At 43.6% G+C, this 12,455-nt stretch overlaps 1 protein-coding gene across 2 annotated transcripts in view; it reads left to right on the forward strand.

The window, feature by feature from the left end:
• Window positions 1-12,230, forward strand: part of LOC122669684 (hepatocyte growth factor-regulated tyrosine kinase substrate) — a 27,488-nt gene extending 15,258 nt beyond the window's left edge. For both annotated transcript variants that reach the window (XM_043866514.1, XM_043866515.1), the window contains exon 10: window positions 11,945-12,230. In XM_043866514.1, the coding sequence (XP_043722449.1) occupies window positions 11,945-12,033 (89 nt within the window). In that variant the 3' untranslated portion in view covers window positions 12,034-12,230. The remainder of the gene's footprint in view (window positions 1-11,944) is intronic.
• The last annotated feature ends 225 nt before the right edge of the window (window positions 12,231-12,455 follow it).

The raw sequence follows: 12,455 nt of genomic DNA on the forward strand, positions 1-12,455 counted from the left end.
CCTTCTTGAGGAGACACACCTTCCCTTCAGGACTTTGAAGCCAGGAGGGGGCTGCATGTACACTTCCTCCTCTTAAGTCACCATGCAGGAAAGCATTCTTCACATTCAACTGATATAGTGGCCAATCTTTATTTGCTACCAATGTTAAGACGACCCTTATAGGATTATGCTTAGCTACAAGATCAAATGTCTCCTTATAGTGAATCCTTTACACACCTGACTGTACCCTTTGGCCACCGACCTTGCCTTGTACCTCTCAATTGCACCATTTGACCAGTACTTGATTGTGTAGACCTACCTACATCCAACCAGAACTCTCCCCTTGGGAAGATCTGCCAATTTCCAAGTACCATTCTTTTCAAGAGCCATCATTTCCTTAGACATAGCTTGCTTCCACTTTGGGTCAGACATAGCCTCAGTGACATTCTTGGGACTGGAAACAGAGGAGAGGGCAACAGTCAAAGCAACACCTGTAGGGGAGAGCATTATAGGAAATAAATTGCGAATAGGATTAGTGCAAATTTTCTTTCCTTTTCTAACAGCAATAGGATGTCTAAATGAGAAGGAAAAGAAGGGATGTCACCTGACTAAGGAGGATGGAGCTCAGGATGTGGATCCCAAGGTTCGAGAACTCGCGAGATCTCGCCAAGTTTCTCGGTTTTGGGCAATACCGAGTCGAGTTACTAGTCGGTTCCTAAAAGAGCAATTTCTCGGCCGTGCAGAGATCTCGGTGATATCTCGAAGGTTAAAATCAAGATATTTTCAATACAAAAAAAACAATATGTCGCCGATATCTCGGCGAGATCTCGGTTGGGCCCAAAGGTGCTATTTACTTGTATTCAGCCCAATTTTCACCCAAAAACCCATTTCCAACATAAGAGAGAGCAGGAACAGAACTCGATAGGCTCTAAACCAAGGGGAAAAACACCTCTCCTTCAAATTTCTTCTTCTTTCTTTCGATTGTTGGATGGAATGCACTGTTTGGAGTTAGATTGAAGTGCCAAAGTGAAGATTCAAGTGCCAATTTGGAGCATCATCACCTATTTGCAAGATTTCAAAGGTGTTTTCTATTTCTTCCCCAAATCTATTTTTTCCAAAATTTTTTTTTGTAATCCTTGTTAGATTCATGTGGTTTTAATATATGTTGAACATCTTTGCCCGATCTATCACTTCATGGAGTCGGATTTTTTTTCAGTTAATAAATTATTTATTATAATTTCTGAAAAAGTAAATGATTTATTTGAAAAAAGAAAATGAAAAAAATAGGATGAATAGTGATTGTTTGAAAATGATTTTGATATATGTTAAACTACTTGGGATGCTCTACAGCCCCATGGATTAATTTTTTATTTTCACCCATTAAAAAAATTATTTTATTTTTCAGATTTAATAAATATATTATAAAAATTAAAAAAATATATATAATATTAAGGAAAAATACTTATTGCTTATGGAAAATTATGTACAACATATGTACATAATATTCAACTTCAAATGGTGTCAAATTCATCATTACATTATATTTTTCTTATACTTTAAGGTATAAATAGTTTTAAAAAAAATTCAAAATATTATTTTTAATTAACAAATAAATACTAGGGTTAGGGGATAAATAAGAGATAGTTATTTCATAGTTCTAGTAGCTTGACATTACCAACCTATGGTCCAAAGTGAAACTCATATTTGGACTTGTTTTTTGGCAAATCTGGGCATGCCATTGTGTTTAAATGGCCTAAAATAGGCTGGATATCAAGTTTTAGACCCAAAATATGTGTACAACCCACCGAGTTGGGGGTCCGAGTCCCAAAAAAAAAAAATGCTGCAACTCGCCGAGATCTCGGCTCAACTCGGTTTTTGGCCTGGCCGAGATGCCACCGAGACCCGAGTTTTCGAACCTTGGTGGATCCAAAGAGGACTCTTGGCAGGTCTTCTTCCTCCAACAGCCTCTTTTGTACACATTTATTTCCTTCATGTTGTCAGAACCAACACCTGATTGATCATCAATATCAACAACAACCCCTTCTTTGTGTTTCCCAATATCAAACAGAAATGGAGAAGTAGGCAAAGGTGGGAGGACAGGGATATCAACAGCCTCTTCATTCCCTCTATTCTCCCTCTAAAGAGGATGCTGATGAGAAGGAGTAAAGAAAGGTATAGACTCAAAGAAGGTGACATCTTTGGTAGCACTTATTCCGTTTGGTAGAGGAGGAATATCCAAGAAAAAGGCTTTTGGGTGCCTTGGGGTCAAGCGTAGTCCTAGCAGATCTATTGACATGGACGTAGCAAACACACTCAAATACCTTAGGAGGAAGTGAGAAAGCAAATATCTGAGGAAACAATGTTTCCAAAGGGGATTTGGAGCCAAGAAGTTTAATGGGCATGCAGCTTATCAAAAAGGCAATTGTAAAAAGAGCTTTAGACCAAAAAGTTTTAGGAACGTTCATGCCAAATAAAAGACTCCTAGTGACCTCTAATAAATGATGAATTTTCTCTCAACTACCCCATTCTGTTAGAGTGTGTCAACATAAGCTACCTGATGGATAATGCCATTATCAGTGAAAAAATTTTGGAGGCTACCATTCATGTACTCCCCTATTTTATCAGAACGAACAAATTTTAATTTTAGTTTCAAACTGAGCAAGGACTAGCTGATAGAAATTTTAAAAGGCATCATAGACATCACTCTTATATTTCTGCAAAAAAGTCCATGTAGACCAAGAATAATCAAGGAAACGAAATAACAATAACCAAATAAAGTAGTGGGAGAAGGTCCCCAAACATCAGTATGCACAATATGAAAGGGAACAGTGGATCTATTGTCATGGTAAGAATAAAGAGAACTACAATGTTTAGCAAACAAATTGGGTTCACATTGATATACATGGGAAGAAGGAATAGAAGAAAACAAGTGTGGCAATTTTTTTTCTCATAACACCAAAAGAAGGGTGACCCAAACGGTGATGCCACAACATCACAGAGTCAACGGAACTATTGTCACTACGCCCACATGCGTAGGATTGAGCAGTAGGTAGAGGGAATGTTCTTGGATCAAGAAGGTAGAACCCTTTTTCTCACGTGCACTGCCAATAATCCTCTTTATCACCAAATCCTGAAAAACACAATGAATGGAAAAAAATGACAACAGTTCAAGGATTTGGTTAGATGGGTCACAGATAAGAGGTTAGTGTTAAATGGAGGAACATGAAGAATGGAGTCAAGGGAGATCGAAGAAGTTACACGGACACTACCCTTACCAGACATAGAAGAAAGGGAACCATCAGCAACCCTAACATTTTCCTTACCATAACATTTAGAGTAGGAGTCATAACACTGAGTTATGCCGGTCATATGGTCAGTGGCTCCAGAGTCGATGACCCCATGTAGAGACGGGGGAAGGAACAGATCTAGAGGTCTGTAAAGTGGAAGCTGAAGAATTTGGCACTGCAGGTGTAGATGTAAAGCTATCCAGATATGACAAAACCCTGCGAAATGCTGCAATATCATCCTGAGGGAGAGACCTGGTATCTGTCTGTAGTCCATGTAGAGATCCCAGAGGTTTAACCTCAGTCATCATAATGCATGCTCTGGCTCCCCCATCCTGCTGCCATGCATACCAGGGGGACAGCCATAAATTATCCAACATCTCTCTCTAATGTGTCTAGATTTCCCATAGTGGTCACTACTAAATCTATCTCTGTCGTTCCCTTGGGGTGGAACCTGGCCTCTTTCTCCAACAGCTGACATGATATAGGAATACACGAAAAAGTGGGGATGATACCCAAACCCAATGGGGGAGTACACACTCTACCCAAATACAGTCTTACTCCGAAAAAAAAATTCAAGCAAAGAAAAACAGGTTCCAAATGTGAAGAACTCCACTCAAACAAACCCTCCGAAGGGTAACAACATCTTAAGACAACTCAAGGATCCATATGAGACATTTCACAACCATCTCATAACTGGAAATCATCCTATATTGCATTCTAAATGCAAAAAAGGAAGAAAAAAAAAATCGAAACTGGCTATACCTAGCAGTCCACACGAAAATGAGTTGTGCACTAACAACTCGTATCTTCAACCATGGAGACCATATGGCCCATTCAAAGGACCCCTGGGTGATTCCTAGGAGCTCTACCACAGGTCCAATAACAACAGAGGGAGAGAGAGAGACCAACACAAACTGGCTGGCAGTAACCCATAGGTTAGGGCTGGCTGTAACTTTGGGTGCTGTTGATTATGTTTCGAGCTTCAAGAGAGCTCATATTCAACCATGAGAACTTCTTGTAGGCTTCATTCAAAACTTATCTCATGCTTTTTCAATGGATTCATATAGTAGCCTCTTTCTTGGAATCCTTTGTGTCCTAGGATTCTAAAGAGAGGTGGAAGAGAAGGGTAAGCTGAAATACGACTCTCAAACTGTAAAGCTCTGATATGAAGTTGGAATTTAGGAGATGAATATGAGAAAGGAAGAAGGAAGAAGATGAGAGAAGAAGAGAGAGAAGAAGTAGAAGAAGAAGAACACAAAGAAAGAGAGAGAGTGAGTTTGGTGGAATGTTGTGTGTTGGAGTATTGTCTCCAACACACCTATATTACTTCCCTAATAATATGAAAGGAAATACATACACCTCCCTAGGGAGGTAAAAGGTTAAAAAGGAAAATTACAATATAAGGCAATTAGACAACAATCTAGTTCCTAAAGTACCCTTATTACATAAATTCTAACAGGACTACCGATTTCTTTACAAATTCTCCCTTTCCATCTTTATGCTTTAGCCTATTATTACTTTATTCTTTCAGCAGAGAAACTATTTCTTAAAAATATAAAAATATTAAAGTTTACTAGGAAAGGTAAAGTCTCCACTTTATAATTTAGCGGTTGGTTGCTTTTCAAGGGGAAGCCATTTTAGGGACAATTTTAGGAAGGTGTTTGTTCCACAGGGAAAGGTAAAGTCTCCACTTTATGCTTTAGCTTTTGGTTGCTTTCTAAGGAAAGAAAATTTCCTTTTAGGGACATTTTAGCAAGGTTCTGTTGGGAGTTTAGTGCCACATCGGCTACTAATTAGCCTACAACCTCCTTTATACTCTTGGGAGTCCCTCCACCTACTAGTTCGAACTTTTGGGGTGGAAATGTTTTTTTTTTTTTTTTTGGGTGAATAAGAAATTCATTACCAAGAAGGAAAAAAGAATTACAGGGCCCTCAAAGGGGAGCAACAAAACAAAAAATAAAAGCCCCAAGCCTCGGCTTTGCGGGCTAGGAGAAATAAGGGAGACAGAGGAGAGACCCCAGGAGACAACAATGAGCCTGTTCTTTGGGGTGTCAGGGCAAAGGGAAGGAGGGGCTGACGATAACTTCGCCTTAATGTCAAAGGAAATGGAATCCCAAATCTGCTGGTAAGATCTAGAATTGGTGGTCCATTTCCTGATATTGCGCTCCATCCAAATGTGGTTCACGGTAGCATAGAAAGCAAGCTTTCCCACAATATCATAAAGAGAGCGGCCAACAAACGTCATGTCGATCCAAATCCATTCCCTAGAGAAAGGCAGAATTCTTCTCGGGGTAGGCCAACATTTAAGCAAGATGCCTTTCCAGATCGCGGTTGCAGTGGGGCACTCAAAGAAAAGGTGATCGGTGTCTTCCAAATTGTTCCAGCAGAGGCAACAAGAGGGGGAGACAGGGATGTGGCGATGCAGAAGAAAGGCTTGAGTTGGCAGACAATTGTTGAAGATCCTCCAAACAGTAAAGCAGTGCCTAGGAATATGGTGCTTGGACCAAAGAAGCTTTCTCCAAGGGGCTAAGGGGCCCTTGTGCCGAATGGTGTCCCAGGTAGATTTTGAGGAGAAGATAGGAGGATTGCTTGCCAGCCAGTTAACACAGTCTTGGCTGCCCAAAGGCCTTCTGGTGGTGGAAGAGAGGTCGTTCCAGATGATGGCAAGGTCCGAAGAGGAAGTAGGAGGGGGAGCCCAGCCAAACTGATCTAAAATGTCAGCCACCAAAGAGAGCCTATGGAGGCCCGAAGCATAAATGATCCAAGGGGTAATTAGGGGGAGGAGGATCCCCTTCCGATGCCAGTGATCCAGCCAAAGATAGGAAGAGAGACCATCCCCAATCTGAGATTTGATGACATGGATGACCAAGTGACGGGAGCCTAAGATTTTTTGCCAAACCCAGGAAGAATCTGCCGACAGGGCAGCCGTCCAAATGGAATCAAGCCGAAGGGGCCCTGAGTATATCCAGTCAACGCAAATGTTCTTTTGCTTTGAAGCAATCTTCCAGATTAACTTGAAGATACTAGCCAAGTTCACTTCTTTGATTCCTCTGATGCCCAAGCCTCCTTCATTCTTCGGTAGACACACAGCAGCCCAGGGAAGGGGGGAAGAAATCTGGAAATATCTTTGCCCTTCCATAGGAAGGAAGCCAAAAGGGATTCCAAGGACTTTATAGTAGCTTGAGGCAGCCCATAGATTCCAGACCAATAGATATACGAAGATTCCAAGACTGATCTGATAAGAACTAGCCTACCAGCATAAGAGAGAAGCTTGCCTTTCCATAATTGCAGCCTTTTCCGAATGAGGTCAAGCATAGGAGTGCAGTGATGAACTGAAAGCCTGGCAGGGATCAAAGGAAGACCCAAATACTTAACAGGAAGGTGCCCTTCTTGAAAACCATCTCTTAAGCAAAGGAGCCTTGTCTAGTTTAGAAACCCCCGCAAAGAAAATGAGAGACTTTGAGGGGTTGATGCGCAGGCCCGATAGCTCGTGAAAGTGCGGCAAGCAAAGCATAATAGACTCCAGAGAGGCTATGGAAGCCTTGGAGAAGATCATCAGGTCGTCCGCAAAGGCCAAATGAGAGAGGTTGAGAGCTTTACACTTAGGCATAGGCACAATAAGCTATTGTTGAGTGCAAATTTGGATGTCCCTGGAGAGAGCTTCCAAAGCCAAAGTAAACAAATAAGGAGACAGAGGGCAGCCTTGTCTAATTCCCACAGAGGCATCGAAGTAGCCTGCCGGGCTGCCATTAACAAGCACAGAAAACTTTGGGGAAGAGATGCAAGCTTGAATCCAGTTGACAAAGATGCAAGGAAATCCCATCTTGGTCATCACCTGACTTATAAAATCCCACCTTAAAGAATCAAAGGCTTTGTGGATGTCAATCTTCAGGAGAATAACAGGGGAATGATTTTTCCTCTCAAAGCCTCTGACAATGTCATGACAAATAAGGATGTTGTCCGAGATATGTCTTCCAGGGATGAAAGCAGATTGGTTGTCATTGACAGGAATATCCACCACACTTTTGAGCCGCCTAGCAAGGATCTTGGCAATAAATTTGTAGAAGAGGTTGCATAGAGCAGTGGGCCTGAAGTCATTCATAGCAGAGGCAACGTCCTTCTTGGGGATGAGGCAGAGAAAAGTGTGGTTGATACCTTTGACCTGATAAGGATTGTAGAAGAAGCTGATAATGGCAGCAGTAAGGTCCAGCTTGATAATGTCCCAGGCAGCTAAAAAGAACCCCATACTGAAGCCATCTGGGCCTGGGGCTCCCGAAACCTTGAGAGAGTGAGTGGCAGCCACAATCTCATCTTCATTAGGAATGGAGCTCAAAGATTCATGGAGGGCCGAGGGGATGAATTTGTTGAGCAGGCCATTCGAGATGGGAGGGGAGGCCAACTGAGAGCTGGTGAAGAGGCCCTTGAAATGCTGAATAGCCAAGTCTTTGATACCTTTAACAGTGGAGACAATAGAACCATCCTGGGTTGTAAGATGAACAATTGAGTTTGCATTAACTTTAGCCTTCGGAGATCTGTGAAAATAAGCAGAATTAGAGTCCCCCAGCTCAAGCCACTTGATTCTAGATTTCTGCTTCGAAAAGCTCTCTTCTCGAGCAAGTAAGGAAGTGAGCTCAATAGAAGTAGCCTTTTCTTCATCTGCTAAAGCACCATTGCAATGATCCGATTGGAGTCGAATCTGAATTGAGCCAAGTCTGTCCTTGCATTCCAAGACCTGCTGAGATATGTTCCCAAAAGTACTGGAATTTCAATCCTTGAGAGCTGCCTTGACATTTTTGGGCTTTTTAGAAAATGCAATGAGGGGGGAAGAGAAAGCAGTGATAGGTTTTTCCCAAGCCTGAAGGACTGTGGTTAAAAAAGAGGGGTGAGAGGCCCACATGTCGAAGTATTTAAAGGGTTTGGGGCCAAGGAAGGGAAGGGCTGAATAGCTAGAGAGATGGGGGAGTGGTCTGAAATGCCGGGGCTGTCAAAGTTGGCATGAGAAGAAGGGAAGGCTGAAAGCCATTCCTCATTGACCATAACCCTGTCAAGTTTACCAGAGATCCAGTTAGAACCTGCTCTTTTGTTGCACCAAGTTAAAGGGAACCCAGTCCATCTGAGATCATTTACCCCCATGTCTTCAATACAGTCATTAAAGGAGTTAATTGCTTCCAGATCCAAATGATCACCTCCCAGCTTTTCATGGCTGAATCTGATCACATTAAAATCTCCTCCCAAGCCCCAAGGATGAGGACCAAGCTGTCTAGCAATAGTAAGAAGGTCAGACCACAGAGGAATTCTCAAAGAATGGCTATTGAGGGCATAGACCACTGTGAAGAAGAAGGAGAAGTGGCCCAGGCAGTCAGAGAAGGAAAGGTGAACAAATTGGGAGGAAGAAGATAGAAGAGATAAGGAGATTTTTGAAGGGTCCCATAGAATCCAGATTCTACCATTTGGGTGGTGGATGTAGTTGGATTTGAAAGACCAGCCGGGAGTAAGCGAATGCAAAATTTTGGCATGATTGGGCTCTTTGATATGAGTTTCCAGGAGACAGCAGAAGTTGGCCTGGGACTGGCGCAACTTGGAACGAACAGTAGCTTGCTTTGAAGGGGAGTTCAAGCCCCTGGTGTTCCAAATGAATCCTTGGATCATTTGGAAAGGGAGGGGAGGGGCAGCAATGGCTCACAGAGCCTGGATAGGACTGACCTCGAATAGGTTTTGCTACGGTGGCGGCGACGGTAGGAGCAGTGTGGGGGGGGGGTAGCAAGAATGCATTGCGGCATAAGAGAGCTTGGAGAAAGAGGAGAGAGGGGGTTGAGGTTGTCGGGTGTAGAAGACGAGATGTCAGGAGGGTTGGTATGAGAGGGTTGGATTGAGACCCGCGTACCCGAGAGAGAAACGGAGGGTTCACTCAAAGAAAGGGGATTGAGCCCAGAGGCAAAATGGTTCGAGACATTAGGGAGGAGAGAGCCAGGGGGGACCACTAGAGGGTCAACAGGGTCAAAGGATGAGGGGCCCACATGAGGGGGGCATAAAGAAGTCTTTGTCGACAGAGGCAGAGATGCCTCAGTTGTACCCTAAGCCGAAAGCGAAGGCAGGAGGCCAATCGCAGATGCAGAACAAGTCGCCATGGAAGATGACAACGGAGTGACTGCAGAGGTTGGAGTGCCAGGAGAGCCAGGAAAGGAAGGTTCTTGGTTGGATTCTTGCGACATCCGCGATCTGCTCCTCGAGATGACATCGAAAGAGAGTTTTTCGGGGCACGAGATAGGGCCAGAATCATCTGCATCATCGTCAACGGCAAGGACACTGAACCTGTTCAAGTCAGAGTGGAATGCCTACTGGCTCGGTTGAATCAATTGGCCTCCCTCTTTCCGGCGAGTATTCCGATGACGGAGCCTGTTTCTTGTTCTTCCCCGGGAAGGCGAGCGAAAGGTTCTACTAGCCGGATGCGCACTTTTCTCCACACCGGCGACAGCAGGTGAAGTCTGGTTCAGAGGCAGTAGGGACAGTCGCCTCACCCTCGACAGCAGCTGGGCAACTCGTCACGTCTACGACAACAACAGGAGCAAGAGTGCAGAGATGGGAGCCATGTCCAAACGTCTTGCAGACTTCACAGTGGGGAGGCTTCCATTCGTAGTGGAGTTCTTGCTCGAAGGAGAAGTCCTCGCCCTCCTTGACCGTGATAAATGAAGGGAGAGGTTCAGCAGCCGAGACCTCGACACAGATTCTAGCATAAGCGAGTCTATCTTTGCGGCGAGTTCTCACATCCAAGAAGAGAGGAGTGCCCAAGACAGAGCCAATCAGACTAATTCCGTCAGTGCACTAGTAATGCAGGGGAAGGCCTGACAGGGTAACCCAGAGGGGAATGGAGGTTGGATCCACACTCTGGAGTTGGAGATGACGGTGCCATTGGCGCAGAAAGATAGGTTTTTTACCTACAAGCCAAGGCCCACCTTCAAGGGCACGGGTCTTATCAGAATCAGCAGAGAATTTGAAGATGAAAAAGCCGTTATCCAGAAGAAAGGAATCCATGGAACCCTGCGGCCTGCATTGCTTGGAGAGAGACAGCTTCACAATGCGGAAAGGGGGCTTGGATCCAAGGAAGTGCCCCACGAGACAGTTCTCCCAGAGCTTTGCTTCAGAGGCGAGGAGATCAGGTGAGCAGAGAGCGACCTTGGAGGAGCCAACAGAGGCAGGAGCAACGAAATGCAGAGGGAGCCCATTTGGTTGAGAACCAGGCACCGGAGCAACCAGAGAGCTCCAAGAAGCAGGCTGAGAGGGTAAGGGAGGGGCAGGTGGAGGGGGAGATGGCATGGAAGAAGAAGACGGCATGAGAGGGGAGGGTGGGAGGTCAGAGCAGCAGGATTGGTCGGAGTAGGAATGGCCGGAGCCAGAGAAGGGGACTCATCGCAATCGTGAAAGTGTCATAGACCAATGTTACATGGTATCTGTGCGGGTTTTCACCAAATCCACGTGCCTACAGTATGTACTGCCACACGTGGGGGAGTGTTGTGAATTTAGTCCCACAGCGGCTACTAATTAGCCTACAACCCCCCCTCTCCTTTCCCTTATACACCTGGGAGCCCCTCCACCTACTAGTTTGAACTTTTGGGATGGAAACTTTATAGGTGCTTCCCACAAATTTGTCCTAGGAAAAAAGGTGGAAGGCATTGTGAAGGAAACTCTTTTCTCACTTATCACTTGTCTTTCTGAGTCAACCAAACAGCATTGTGAGAGAAACCCCTTCTCACCTTTCCATACTGTTAAGAGCCCTAGTTAATTATTTTTAAAGTGGGGGCATTCTCACAAACGTTTTCTTTCTTTTTTACCTTAGATATGAGTGTCAACCTATATACAACATGAGTACCCAAAAAAAAACAATATAAAGAGGGCTAGGGGCAGATCTGGAATAACAAAATAAAAGGCATAAAAAACCTAGACCCATATGGGATCTCGGAATTAGCACCTGGCGCTAATCCCGAGACCTATAGATGGGCCCACACAACACTTCTAACAAACATGAGTACCCAAAAAATAAAAATATCCTGCAGTAGTGGGAGCCTCGTGCACTGGGATGCTCTTTCTTTTATTCAACATAAACTTACATGGATAAACCAAACAAAAGACTGTTCCTTTGACTGCATAGAAAAAGAGAAAAAAGAAAACAGGAGTATGTCCCTCGTAGTCTATGAAAAGGAAAGGGTGTCGCCTATGTTGGTTCTAATAGGGTGCTACTCACAGCACCAGTGCTCATGCTCTTGGTTGGTGACTTTGGTTTTATCCATGCTGGACTCATCCTGAGCTTCAGATTTTGAGTTTCCACGATGTTGCCTCTCTCCCTGATCTATTTTATTTATTGGGGATAAATGCATCTCTCTCTCTTCCCTGATTCTGTTACCAGTAAACTGACAAAATCACCTTACTATACATGGCTGAGGTACCCCAGTAGGCAAAAAATGTCCAAATCTTTAGGGGACAGCCAAAACTATCAAAATCACTGTAAATAACCAACTGACACCTCATTGTTTTTGCGGCTGAAATGAAGTATTTTTGTCTTTTTCTTTTTTCCTTTCAAGTTGGAATGATGTGAATTAGTATTACAATAAAGTTTAAAGAGTTTGCTTATGAGTGGTGAATTAGTTAATCTTAACTTATGAATATATTGCTCTTGGTCACAGGGGAAACACCTCTAGATTGTGCTCCTGTGATGTTGCAGTTCAAAATGCAGAAGAAGATAGAAGGTGGTGGTGGTGGTACGGGTACATAGATGGATGGAACCCATATCACATGTGATGTGGAAGCATACTCTTCTTAGGAAAGGGTAGTTGCACGTGCTAGTGCAAGAACGTTCCCATTGTGATCATACTTTTGGACCCATGCATTTTAGGGATAGTCCTCCTACCTTGTTGAGGCCACTACAGTGGAAGTTTTTCTGCATGCCCATGTGAAATTTGCATTTCCTTTTTTCTTTGGAAAGAGTTAAGACTGCATTCTGTCTTGGGAGAATTTTGTGACAATCACTGGTATATGCAAAAAAGCAAAGTATAAAAAATCCTGCATTACAAAGCTAGAGCAGGACTACAAAGAGGGTGCAGGCCCTATACGTGGGACAGTATATGATTATTATTATCAATTTTTTTTAATGATTTGGGATGATGCTATATTATTGAATTTAAGTTTAGTAATTGA

Source organism: Telopea speciosissima, chromosome 7, assembly GCF_018873765.1.
Source record: "Telopea speciosissima isolate NSW1024214 ecotype Mountain lineage chromosome 7, Tspe_v1, whole genome shotgun sequence".
Taxonomy (NCBI): Eukaryota; Viridiplantae; Streptophyta; class Magnoliopsida; order Proteales; family Proteaceae; genus Telopea; species Telopea speciosissima.